The sequence below is a fragment of the Panthera uncia genome, chromosome B1 (genome assembly GCF_023721935.1).
Source record: "Panthera uncia isolate 11264 chromosome B1, Puncia_PCG_1.0, whole genome shotgun sequence".
NCBI lineage: Eukaryota > Metazoa > Chordata > Mammalia > Carnivora > Felidae > Panthera > Panthera uncia.
This window is the reverse complement of record NC_064811.1, coordinates 24744886-24758610: the sequence shown is the minus strand read 5'-3', so window position 1 is coordinate 24758610 and position 13725 is coordinate 24744886. Positions and strand designations below refer to the sequence as shown.

General features: G+C 34.9%; 1 protein-coding gene across 3 annotated transcripts in view; it reads right to left on the bottom strand.

Annotated features, from left to right (window-relative positions):
* Window positions 1-13725, bottom strand: part of PCDH7 (protocadherin 7) — a 424220-nt gene that overhangs the window by 202950 nt on the left and 207545 nt on the right. The window contains exon 3 of one of the 3 annotated variants that reach the window (XM_049630414.1): window positions 3011-3106. The exons of 1 other annotated variant lie outside the window; for it this stretch is intronic. In XM_049630414.1, coding sequence (XP_049486371.1) covers window positions 3018-3106 — 89 coding nt within the window. In that variant the 3' untranslated portion in view covers window positions 3011-3017. Of the gene's footprint in view, window positions 1-2409; window positions 3107-13725 lie in introns of those variants that run through there. One more of the 3 variants, XM_049630413.1, reaches the window with a different exon arrangement.

The following is a 13725-nucleotide window of genomic DNA, read 5'->3' as shown; positions in this document are numbered from 1 at the left end:
GGGAGGCATGCATGATTTAAGTCTAGATTGGTTGACCATAATCTCTCTCAAAATTCCATGACTAATTCAACAAACACTGATTGTGTGTTGGGCACTCCACGAAAGAAAGAAGGAAGGAAGGAAGGAAGGAAGGAAGAAAGAACAAAAGAAAGAGAAAAAAAGAAAGTGGGAGGGAGAAAGAATGAAGGAACAAAGGAAGGAAGGAAATTATGCCTATATTCAAAGAGCTAATATATTGATTAATTCTAGAGTTATCTTGACAGATAGTATGGTGAGGAGGGATATTTTGATTTGTATTCTAATTTTTCCTTCAAGCCTTGGCTCAAGTGTATTCTCCAGGCACAATCTTTTTAGTTCTAAATACTCCAAGTTAATGCTTAAACCCTTATCTTGCTCTCAAAACACTATTCCCACAGAAAAAGTCCTAGAAATATACAGTGTTCACAAATCAACATGTCTTAGCTTGTTCTTTTTCTTTCCAGCACTTTTACCTCAAAGGATTTTCTAAGAATAAAGGAAACACAAATTCATAAATAAAGTTCTTTTTTCTTCCTGCATTGATTTTGTTTTCCCTCCAAGTTTTATTTCATATATTTTTTTTAAAGTCCTCTCAATGTCTGTGGTTTTCAATGATATGTTTCCTTCAATTTTTTTATTGCTTTTCCATTTTTTTCATTTTTCCAGAATCTTTTGGTTTCTTTTTTCTCAAAAAAGTTGTTGTTTTTTTGTTTTTTGTTTTTTTTCCCTTTTTGGTTAATCCTGTTAATCTCATCTATATTTTAATCTCCACTTTTTCTTTTCTTTTCTTTTCTTTTCTTTTCTTTTCTTTTCTTTTCCTTTCTTTTCTTATAAACTGATAAGACTCTTTCCTATATGGTGTACATTTCCTTTATTTCCTATAATGTAAAAAAGAATTTCTCTGGTTAGTTTTCCTCAAAACCTTAGAATATGTTACTTGAATGTTCTTCTTTCTATATGAGATACAAGTATACCTGCACTTCTTTTCTTAACATTAGAATTGGGAAATTTTATAAAATTTAAATTAGCCTTTTTCTGCATTTGTAATTGTTTTACAATTATTTAGTTTTTAATTATAGGTCCCATATTTAGAAGAAAACAATGAATTATTTTGTATGCTATATTACTCGTATATTGACTAATCTGTGAAGTTAGTAATGGTCAAGAAGCAAACACTAAGGGGAACAAAAAAAAAAAGTGGAGGGAAGTATGGATGTGGGGAAGGGTCCATATGCAGGTTAAAAAAAAATAGATGACTGTTTTGTAAACATTCACTCATTTGCCCAATACATTTTGGGTATCAAACACTGGGACATAGAAGAATTCTTGAAACATAAGATGAAATCATTGTCCTCCAGTAACTCAGAGGTGAGCCTAACTCAGAGTCCCAACTTTGCTTAGGAAGAATCAGGAGAAATTACAGAAGGCAAATCCCTCTTTAGCCAATTCTGAGTGACCAGTGACCCTGCCACCTTAGATTTCTCCAAGTCTCATTTTTTTTCCCCCACTGAATTTGGATGATGATAATAATGTCTAAATCTATGCTCGTTTGTATTAAGAAAATGGAGATTAAGCTCATTAATGTGGTTCCTGACACCTATTAAACTCTCATTACGTGTCTGCTATTATTGTTGGAGCTTTCCAAACAAAGCTGGGCTTGAAGGGCCCTCCAGATGGAGAGACCCAGTTATGTGAAGGCTGGTGGACATGAGAGATAACATCCATGTGCAGAAATAAGATCACAAAAGACAACCAATGATTTCAGAGTTTTGTCAGATAAGAGGCCGTATGTTCCTGAATGAAGATTAATGGTTCAGCCTTCAATGACTAATGGTTGCATCGGCGAAAATGCATGTAAATCAAAATGGTTTACTCTGTTTACTGACACAAACAAGTCTTAACTATGCTACCACTTTAAAGAATATCACAAATAAGGCTGCCACCCACATGCACACCTATAGACACACTTACTGTTTTAAAGCATCTGCCAATAATTTTCCTACCCTCGGGGTAGTGTTCTAGTCACATCCCCATAGAGTCAGGGTGTAATGCAGCACCTGACACATCCTCAAAACAAGCCCCTGCAGGAGCTAGAAGGACCAGTTCTTCCAGTGAAAAAGGAAATCAAGAAGGTGGGCGTTTTCCTGTGATGACTAAGGGTTTATGTTTTATAGGTTATGACTCTGCTGGAGTTTGAGCCCTAAGGGACCTAGCTCCTTTCAAAATGTAGCAACCTGAACAGAGGCGATCTTGGGACTGGTGAAGGAAACAGTCCCCTTCAGCTCCCTCAAATGCCACCAGCTGAGTTGACAAAAAAAAAAAAAAAAAAAAAGTTCTGCGGAAAGCAGTGAGAATACATTTGGCTCTCACATCTGAATACCAAAGCTTTGTGGGTCATTTAGATGTTTCAACTAGTTTATACCTAATTTTCTAGAACCAAGTGAGTAAGCATAATTAATGTGCATACAATTTGTGCCATGCTTTTGAAAATCCAAATGTGAAAATAATTGAATTATGAGTAAAAATTCACCAAAGCATTCTCATTGTATAGTATAGTTTTCAGAGGTATGCTATATATATGTGTGTGTGTGTGTGTGTATATATATATGTGTGTGTGTGTGTGTGTGTGTGTGTGTGTGTATATATATATATTGTTCGTGTAAGGCTGAAAGTGGCATAAACATACAAGTTCCATTTCTTTCCTACATAACGAGCTGAGGAACCCGCATCACACGTTTTTCCAACAATTGTATCATTAATTCTTCCATAGTCTTTTCATTAAAAAACGAAACAAAACAAAACCTCTAACTGCGCAGGGAATTCTGAAATGCATAGCATGCCGAAATGTGTAAATACAGAGTTAGGTCGAACAACTCTCCCACATCAGTAGACTCGGTGTGGTGTATACTTGCGTCTTCTAAATGTAAGAGAGACACTATGAATGGAGAACGCAGAGAGGGGCAGCTTCACTGCTTCATGAGAACCGCCATACCTGTTGCTTAATGGAGAGGCCTTAACAGCACTCTTCTTCCATGCGTCTTGCCATGAGGAAAGGGGAGGAAGGGAAAGGTAGTGATGGCAGCAACACCTGGGGAAGGGAGATGGGGAAATATGTAAAGGGAAAATCAGCAGTCCCTACACAATGGTGTCCATCCATAGACCTGGCCAATAAAACAATTTCCAAAAACTCTGATTTCGTTTCCTTTCTTTACTTTCTTAAAATCTAGACGAATTTCAAGAATCACTTGTGCAAATTAGGTATGTTGAACGTTGTCAATGGGCACATTCTTACAACCAAAATCTTCCAAGTCTAGGGACACGGGGAGCTACTACACATAATAGTACTATCTTATTCTCACTTTGATATTTGGGTATAGATTTTCTTTACACCAGGTTTAAGAAAAAAAAACTATATAAGATAAACAATATTAAACATATACGTATTTTTCCAACACACAGTAGGGTCATTATCATCTCCTCATTCTGCCTCTACCCAATTGGTACATAACTGGCTCCCAACCAACTTTCTTTCTTACATTCTCCTAAGGGGATGTAGTTCTGATATCAAAACAACTTCAATTTGTTAAGTTAATAAAAAAGAATTTAATAAAAAAGAATTAAACTTAGAATTCCTATGCACTGCAAGAGGTGTAACTAATAAAACTTATTAAAAAAAGGCTTACGTTCTAATTATATGTTGTAGACATGATTTAATCTTGATCATATGTACATTTTGAAAAGTAAATATATAAGTTATATAAAAAGAAGCAAAATGGAAGTGTTTAAAAACAGTTGATAATGGTAAACAAGTTGGGTTTTAATAGTGATTGTTTTCATATACCAATATATGAGATCATACCACACCTGAAAACCAAACACTGCTACTCGATTTTGTTCTTCGTATTTGTTTTTAATCTTTAGTTTTGTAGGTTTGTAATTAGATACACGCTACCTATGAAAAGTAATTGTTTTATGCTATTTAGAGACATTTTTATACAAAGTGGAAATCAACTTGTAAAAAGATATGCACAGTTTTATGAAGAAAATAAGGGGTATTCCACTGTGGTGGGGTTGTTGATAACAGAGGAAGCTGTGCATGTGTGGAGGGGGGGTGGTATCTGGGAAATCTCTGTACCTTTTTCTCAGTTTTGTGGCGAATCAAGGCTCCTCTAAAGTTTGAATTCCAAATTAAAAAAAAATAGTAAAACAGAAAAGAAAAATATTGTAGAAAATGAAAAATAGGAGGGAATTAATTTTTCGTTGTGAAAAAAAACAATTGACTCCTCACCCCAATACGTTTCTTAGTGTATTATGGACGGGTTGGGACATTCTTGAATTTTTGTTTAAAGACAGGGATTTTCATGAATACATGTCTGCACTCTGAATGTGATTCTATCCTTTAATCCTGACATTTAGGAATGCTGCTATCACAAAGATCTGAGGGGTTAGAAGCATGATAATCCTTTTGGTTTTATCTTAATCTTGTTTAGACAGGGTGTCTCCAAATTTTCCAATTTCTCAATTCCTCTGATTCTTGACACACTGCTTACTGTTAGCCATCATCTCTTTTTAAAGTAACATGACCCACCTAATGATTAGGCAACAGTATTAGTCAGCCCTTGAATTGAGAAATTTAGAAACTAATTGGTTATCATGAGAGATTAGCATCAAAGAATTCTGAAGGCATATGCAGTCTAGGCCTGTTGAAATAAAAAAAAAAAAAAAAAAAGAAGAAAAGAAAACCTCAAAGTAGGCAATTTAATTTGTATCTGATAGGTTTACACATATTTTATAGCTTTGTTTTTTCTCATAATCTTCAAATTTTGTATTTAATTTTTAAAATATTGTTATTTCACATAATATTTTAAACCTTAAATTCCCTCTTAAAATTAAAACCTACATATTCCAGTAATATCAAAGTAAGGAAAAAAAAAATAAACGTAATTATTCCTCTATTTAAATATTCCTGAAAGAGTATTTTGGACTCATCATTTTGTCTTTGGAAGAACCAAATGTGGGAATTTCGCAAGCCAGAAGAAAAAGGATCCACATGCTCTTAATTTGTTATAAGGTTCTCGCATGCAGCATAAAGTACAGTATTTTTTTTTTTTTGTGGCTTCCTAATACCCTAAGGATTTTGTATATAGTAAATTCTTCCTTAGACCTTGGGAAGGATAGGTTATTATGATGTAATAGATTTGAAAATTAGCACTATACTGTGGAAGATACAAAAATAACCAAAGATATACTTATGAGAAATTTTGGAAAATAAATACACACACATAAAATACAAAATAACACTAATAGTACAACTTTTCAAGATGTAACAAGCAATATAAAATGATTTTATAAATAGCTGAGTTTATAAATAACTGTAACCACACAGAATAGTGACTAAAAAGATTAAACTGGAATTTTAAAGAGTCATGAATTCGTGGACTGGAGAAGGGAACATTATGGATTAAATAATGCAAAATTAAGAGCTATTTTTTCGTTATATGTAAGAGGTAGAAGCCAGGGGAATAAAATGATCTCTGGCACTAAAAGGGTATTTGGTAGGAATCTGCTTATGGACAACGATACAAGCTAGATTTTCACCTGAATAAAAAATGAAAATAAAAAGTGGACAGAGAGATGGTGTGTAATTATTACTGAGCAGAATTGACATTAGAGGGTTTTAATGAGACTGCTCTTCCTAAAGGACAGGGATTCTCTGTCACATACATGGAACAACAATGACATCAGAGAGAATACCATGGGTCAGCCCATTGTAAAGTCGGCCTCTCCTAATTTCTATTTTTGGAACAATATATAATCAAGGTAGAAATACTGATATTAAGATACAAACACTCATGGGCGTGTGACTGAGTGAAGTAAGCACAGAGAGCACAATGTTGAACTGTCACATGGAAGAATAAGGCACGAGGCTTGGTTCATACACATAAGGATTCCAGTCTTCAGGTGGGGATCAAAACTAAGGGTCAAACTTTGTAGCGCTTGGAAGTTACAAGAGAAGAGGTAAGGGGAGCAAACTTTGACAAGACAGATGCTGAGCTTCTTCTCAAAGACTGAGTAGGATAAGGGTAAAGGATAGAAGAAAGAAGCAGCTTGCAGGAAGGAAAGCTGATGCAACCAAAGGCATTACGTGGAAAGGAGGGTGTTGAGTGCTGGCAGGTCTGAAGTGACTCCAACCAGAATAGACAGTGCAATGGAAGGACGCGCAGATCGCACCTTGATGGGGGCACCTGGGTGGCTCAGTTGGTTAAGTGTCTGACTCTTGAATTCAGATCAGGTCATAATCTCATGGTTAGTGACTTTGAGCCCCAAGTTGGGCTCTTCACTGGCCGTGCGGAGTCTGCTTGGAATTCTCTCTCTCCCTCTCTTTCTGCCCCTCCTGTCTCTCTCTCTCTCAAAATAAACAAATAAACTTAAAAAGAAGAAGAAGAAGAAGAAGAAGAAGAAGAAGAAGAAGAAAAAGAAGACACCTTGATATGTTGAAGAGACGCATCTATCAATATAAGATTAATTTGGCCCGTGAGACTGCTGTTCTCTATTTAATGTCTTAAGCTTTTCTCAAAACCCCAGTGTGTCTGGTACAAGGACATATGAGAAAACACTATTTACCACACTGCGTAAACATTCCTGATAACACTATTGCTTTCCTTATCCTCTTTGTAAGGTCCATCTTAAAAACAATTTTTTTTTCTAACAATTAGAAAACATATTTCAGCTCTGGGTCTAACTCTAAAACTTCCCCATAGTCTCGCACATTCCTACCCAAAGTCTCTACTGAAGATGAGCAGTCTAGTGTATTACACTGTGGAAACCATGCTCTGGGCAACGAGATGGTTCTGATTTTCTTTCATCCTCCTTCTTGCTAATAGAGGCTAAATAATGATCAAAAAGGGTATTTTAATAAATATAATGTTAGTGTCCGTAGTGTATATGGGCAGGGCTGGCGTGTGGACAGGCCAGCCCGGTTGTCTGTGCTCACTTTGGCATGACAGGATTAAGATCTCCCATGCGGGCAATGGAGAGAGGCGGAACCTGAAAACTTTTGCAGAAGGAACACTATCTGTTCTTGTAGCATTCGTAATATGGTGCTATTGCAGGGGTGTCTGGGTGGCTCCGTCGGTTAAGTATCCAACTCTTGATATTGGATCTCAGGGTTTGTGGGTTTGAGCCCCACGTACAGCTCTGCTCTGACATCATGGAGCATGCTTGGGATTCTCTCTCTCTCTCTCTCTCTCTCTTCCCCTCCTCCGTTCACTCACTCTCTCTCTTTCAAAATAAATACATTAAAAAAAAAAGCATGCTTTGCAAACATGACATCATCCAATGAACTCCTTGCAAAATGCATCTTATTTTGTACTTATTTTATAAATCCATTACTTATTATGTATATCTTATACATATAAACCTTGAATAAGGTTATTAGTCAAACTTAACTACTGAGAGCACAAGGAAGGAAAAGCCAGAAAATGCAAAGGGAGAAATAGTATTGTGTAGGCAGCACCTGATGTTTTATTTTAATCAGTAAAAATCATAACGATTTAAGATAAAAGAATAGCTGTTAATCTTTTATTCAGCTCTTATTAGTAAGTGTTAAGAATGGGTTTCTAGATTCCTGTATTATATTTTGTACTCCTAAGATTTAAAAGCATAGCCTGCATAGCTTAAGGGCAATATAAATCAGCTAAGTAAAAATGTTTGCTATTACCAGAATCCAGCTTTGGTAAATGACTGTACAATGAAGAAATTAGGAAATAGTATAAAAAGCATTTAAGTGTAAACCTCAGCTACTAATACTGAATTGCATTTTAAATGAATTTGATATATATGCATTCAAAATAGGGTGTATTAATGCTAGCATATGATGTTTAAGTTTCTTTAACTCTAAAGCAAAAACATGAAATATCCTTTTGCTCTTTTCTCTTTAACTGAAGATGCTCATTAATTTTATTTTACATTACACACTCTTTCCTAAAAATTTACTCTCATAGTGACAATGGGAGTTTTGCCATATACAGACCTGGAGTTATGATACATTTTTTGACAATTTTATTAAAATTTCAAAATTTAGTTGCATTAAAATATTATATAAAGCTTCTAGCAAATCTATGATATTTTGCTTATTTTCAAATTCCTAATGTTTTACAAATCTGCTCTCCCTATAAATTTCACCATTTATAGCTATAATAGTATTACTCACTTGGGTGCTTGGGTGGCTTAGTCATTTGGGAGTCCGATTTTTGGTTTTGGCTCGGATCATGAAATCTCATGGTCATGGGATCGAACACCACATTGGGCTCTGTGGTGAGAGTGGAGTCAACTTGGGATTCTCTCTCCCTTTCTCTCCGCTCCTCTCCCCTACCCATGCGCTCTCTCGTTCTCTCTCAAAATAACAAAATATACATAAAAAAATAGTATGGGCCTCTCTGTCCATTATGCAAACCAGCAGTCTAACTGTTAGTTGTTGATTAATGCACTGAATAATGTTCATTTACAATTTTAAATTTAATTAATGCATGATTTCACTCAATTGATATAATTAATATTTGAAGTTTACTTTAAAATGTAAAAGTATTTTAAGTCATTCAGAGAAGGACAGATATCCTATGTTTTCACTCATATGTGGCTCTTAAGAAACTTAACAGAAGACCATGGGGGAACAGAAGGGAAAAAAATTTTACAGAGAGGGAGGGAGGCAAACCACAAGAGGCTCTTAAATACAGAGAACAAACTGAGAGTGGATGGGGGTGTGGGGGGAGAGGGGAAAGTGGGTGATGGGCATTGAGGAGGGCACTTGTTGGGATGAGCACTGGGTGTTGCATGTAAGCCAGTTTGACAACAAATTATATTAAAAAGAAATAAAGAAATCAAAATAAAATGTGAAAATACATTTTAATTTTTAATTATTTTTAATGTTTATTTACTTTTAGGAGAGAGGGAAAGACAGAGAGAGGTTGACAGAGCATGAGTGGGGGAGGGGCAGAAAGAGAGAGGGCGACCCAGAATCCTAACAGGCTCCAGGCTCTGAGCTGTCAGCACAGAGCCTGATGCTAGACTCCAACTCACAAACCACGAGATCATGACCTGAGATGAAGCTGGATGCTTAAAGGACTGAGCCACCCAGGAGCCCCTGTAAAATTGCATTATAATGTGAATTTTGCTCATTCTTTTCCTAACTTATAATTGTTTGGTTCAGCTTGTAAAATTATAGAAAGCCTAAGTCCTCAGGTAAGACATTAATCATTTCTGCAAATGAATGTTGTTATATCAATTTGATAATTCAATTTTGCTCATCAAATATTTAATGAGTGTTCAATCTGTGCTAGTTACTGATTCAGTCAGAGGAACTTAAACATTTGGGTTTCAGGACTTCTTTAAACTCTTGAAAGCTGTAGAGGACCCAAAATGCTTTTGTTTTTATGTAGAATATACCATCATTGATTTTCATCATATTCAAAACTTAGACTAAGACACTTGAAAAATAATCAATTGTAAACATCTCTGAAAATAGCCACAATAGGTTCATTTCATGGTGACATAAATAAAATATTTTTATGACAAATTATTACCATATTTTTTTCAAACCAAAAAAATCACCCATGATGATTTTGTTATGGGATATATGTTTGGGATATATGTTCATATGGATATGTGACACACAAAATGCTAAGGACAAGAGCATCAACAAGGCCTCACAGAAGAGGTCATAACTGCAGTGGGCTTTGGTCAGCAGGGGAGGGATGCAGAAGAAAGAGGTTAAGACCATTTCAGTAAAAAAAAAAGGGGGGGGTGGGCACGATGAGACACAGCAGGTTGTAATAATTAGAAAGAACATGGTGCTTTTGTTTGACAGATTGTCTTCAAACTCCATCTCAGCCACTCATGACTCAGCCAGTCATGGCTGCATGACTTTGAGCAAATCACCTAAGATCTGTGAGCCACAATTTGCTCTCCTGTGAACAAATAAAATCTACAAATTAAGAATTTATAGCTATAATAGTATGACCCACTTGGGGCATCAGAGTGACTCAGTCAGTTGGGTGCCCAACTCTTGATATCGGCTCAGGTCATTATCTCACAATTTGTGGGTTCGAGCACCATGTCAGCTTGTGCTGCCAGTGTGGAGCCTGCTTGGGATTCTCTCTCTCCCTCTCTCTCTGCCCCTCCCCTGTTTGCTCTCTCTCTGTCTCTCAAAATAAAGAAACAGTAAAAAAAAAAAAATGTCCCAAGGATTAAGTGAAATGAAATATGTAAAGTATATTCACGTGTGACAGTTAATTATCACATTCAGTAACATACCATTTTTGGTCACAAATGGAAGGATAATGAACTGGTTACCACGCTAAGACTATAGAGTAAGGTGAGGGAGAGAGGATAGAAGTTATAAACAAGAGTCGAAGGGGCAGTAATGAAGTAGAATTGTTACACAAGCTCAAGGTGAATATGAGTGATTAAAAAAACAGAAATACAGGGGCATCTGGGTGGCTCAGTCCATTAAGTGTCCAACGTTGGCTAGGTTATGATCTCAAAGTTCGTGAGTTTGAGCCCCACGAAAGGCTCACTGCTGTCAGCATGGAGGTTACTTCGGATATTCTGTCCCCCTCTCTCTCTACCTCTCTACCTCTTTCTCTCTCAAAAATGAATATTTAAAAAACGTAAAAAATAAAAAAATGCAATAGTATAAGTAGAACTACCTTGGAAAATTCAGAGAATCACTTCTCATGCAGACCTTAGTTAGCAAACCCATCGATCTTGATTTCCACCCAGTGTCGTTCTATCTTCTCTCAGGGGGTGGAAAGTAAATCAAACTGCCATTTTAGAAAAAAAAAAAAACACAACAACAACAACAACATATTCCAGGATATTCATAAATATAGAATGAAATGTGTCAAGAATAACATAGATGGTGGAAAATTTACTTAAGACAGAAATTTAACCAGTCTCTTCCGTGGCATATAGGGGCCTCCTTGATCTGAACCTTATAATTAGTTGTCTTTGAAGTCAGATTTCAATTATATTTTAGTAGTAAATGAATGAATGAATATATAAATAAATATATAGTCAATCCCATATGGGAAATGTATGAATAATTTGAACTAGCAATTGTGATGTTCTTAACCTGTAGCTGATAATTAGTAGATTCATAAAGTCCAGTAGTCAATGCCAATTTATCTAGAAAATACTTTTATTGAGAGCATGGCATACTAAGAATATTATAATTTTTCCCTATGTTAGGTGTGTACCATCCAGATGCTATCTTTGATGTTCAAGGTCCTTGAAATAGACTGCTAAAAAGAATAATATCTCAACTACAAAAGTAAATATTTCTGTTGATACGTCTTAGTTCTATCAACTAGGACACAGGAGAAAAATATACATTGAAATACAGCATTTACTCTTCACCATGTCCCAGGTTTAGACCTTTATGAAACATGATAAATATCTCATTTCATGTATAATCATTAACTGTAGTACACACTATTGATCACCAATGTGGATTTTAAGTAAGAATGTTTGCAAGACTCTACAAAGACTTTATGATTAGCCTGTCCCTCTTCTGATGTGGTATGTTTTACACCAATCATTTTGACTAATCTCTCCACCACTGTAGTTCAACACAGACTGTTATCAGAAGAACAAGCAAAGAAAATAAAGCAAAAGAACCAAGGTAACAATGGAAATCATGGGTGGAGCTTGGCTGAGAGAAGACTGATTTACTCTTTAATTAATTCAGCATATATTTACTGAACCTCTACTCTATGCCAGGCACTGCCTTAGTAGCTGGAGATATAATAAACATGAAAACATGGTCTTTGTCTTCATGTAGCATGAAGTCTAGCAGGTAAGATATTAAATAAATAAATGAATGAATGAATAAATGCTTCTACTTTGTACACATACACATAATTCTAGAGTTTATTTTCAAGAGAATTTTCTCGTGAAAAATTACATATCATAAAAATCAAACCATGCTCTTTATAACCTCTCAAATCCTGACTGTAAATATAGACATAGCAAAACTCCATGTCTGAATGGACAGGTAACTAACTCCACCTAGCTCTAATCATCTCGGGCTTACAAATGACCGTCCTAACAGCTGAAATTAAATATTAGATGATAATTTTTACTTCCATTTTTCCGGTCACCATTTGCATGCCTGTATGGGAGGGGTTGATGTAACCAACCTTCAGTGATTACTGGGGGATAAAATCTCCTTACTCAACCATCCTTCCCTACAGCATGATTTGCTTATAGTTTCCTCATTGAAATATTTCTTTTTTTTTTTTTACAACTTTTTTTGCTACTTCTCTCCTTTTAGTACCAACTACCATATTCTAACTTTGCCAAGTCAAACAACAGTTGTCAATTCTGAGTGAATTTAGCCACATAAATGTAATAATCTACTAACAATTGGCAACATGTTTTTGGTCAAAAATGCTTCCGTCTTGAATAAAATTAGCAGAAGCTATGCAAAGCCATTTTGAGTTTACTAATATGAAAAAGAAAAAAAAATGGATGGTTTACTTTGTAAAGTTGAAATAACTCCACTCTGTACTGTTATTTATAATTTTAAACCTCAAGGAACGATTATTCATAGATATGGAAGGAAAATGGAAGGAAAATAAAACAGTCTGTTCACCCTATCCTTTATTTGAAATACTTGCACACTGCTCTTAATGTATTTTAATTTATTTTTAAAACATAAGTTGTTCTTTGACTATAAAACATTTCAGATGCTTAGAAAAAAAAATTGGGTATTATTTTCTTCTCAACATATTCATGTACAACCAAAAAGATAAGACGCATGCTCTAAGTTAGTATTCAGTTAATACACAAAACCCCTTTTTTAATACTGTCATTTAAATTACATGAACAAAAATGTCAACTTTGGGCAATGCTATTCCCTCAAAGCATATATTTTATTTCATTATATATGTATGAATTCATAATGTTTTATTTCAAGCCTACAAAAATATGGTATACTCCTGAGGAATCTGACAGATGATAAAACTGCGTGAGTAGTACACGTGCACATGTTTTCATACTTCTGCAAATTTGCTGATTTCCTTTTATTTCAATCAGCTCTCTGAATTGGTTGACTAGCATCGAATTTAATAAACAGCATATGGGTCTGCTAATATATGTGAAAAAGCTGTTCTTTCACTACCACCCCCAACATATATGTTCTTTTATATTTCAGTTAAGTAATACATTTCCTGGATGGGAAGGGGACTTGAAAATAAACCATACGCCACATGGATTTTATTGTAAAAACGATAACTATATCTATTTTAAGAATATTGCATAAGGAGAAACTAAATATTTGTCTTGGTATATTCTATTTGTATAAAAAGCACAAAATATTCTTTTGTATTTAGCTGTTGTTGTTTTTTTCTATTTATAAAAAGATAATTTCATAAACTCTTCTACTGTGTGGCTAAACCTTTTTGAGTCTTTCAAATATTCTGCTAACATTTCCGTTAATGGGGGTTTATTATAAAAAGAATCCTGAAATCCCCTTTTTCAAAGTAAAAATTTTATGGGCCAAATACACTAAATTTCTCAAGAGAGTTTCAATCAAAATCAATTCAGAAAATGTGATGATAAAAACTTTTTTTTAAGTTTATGACAAATATATATATATATATATATATATGCATATATATAAATGTTTTGGTCCACTTTTCAAAGAGG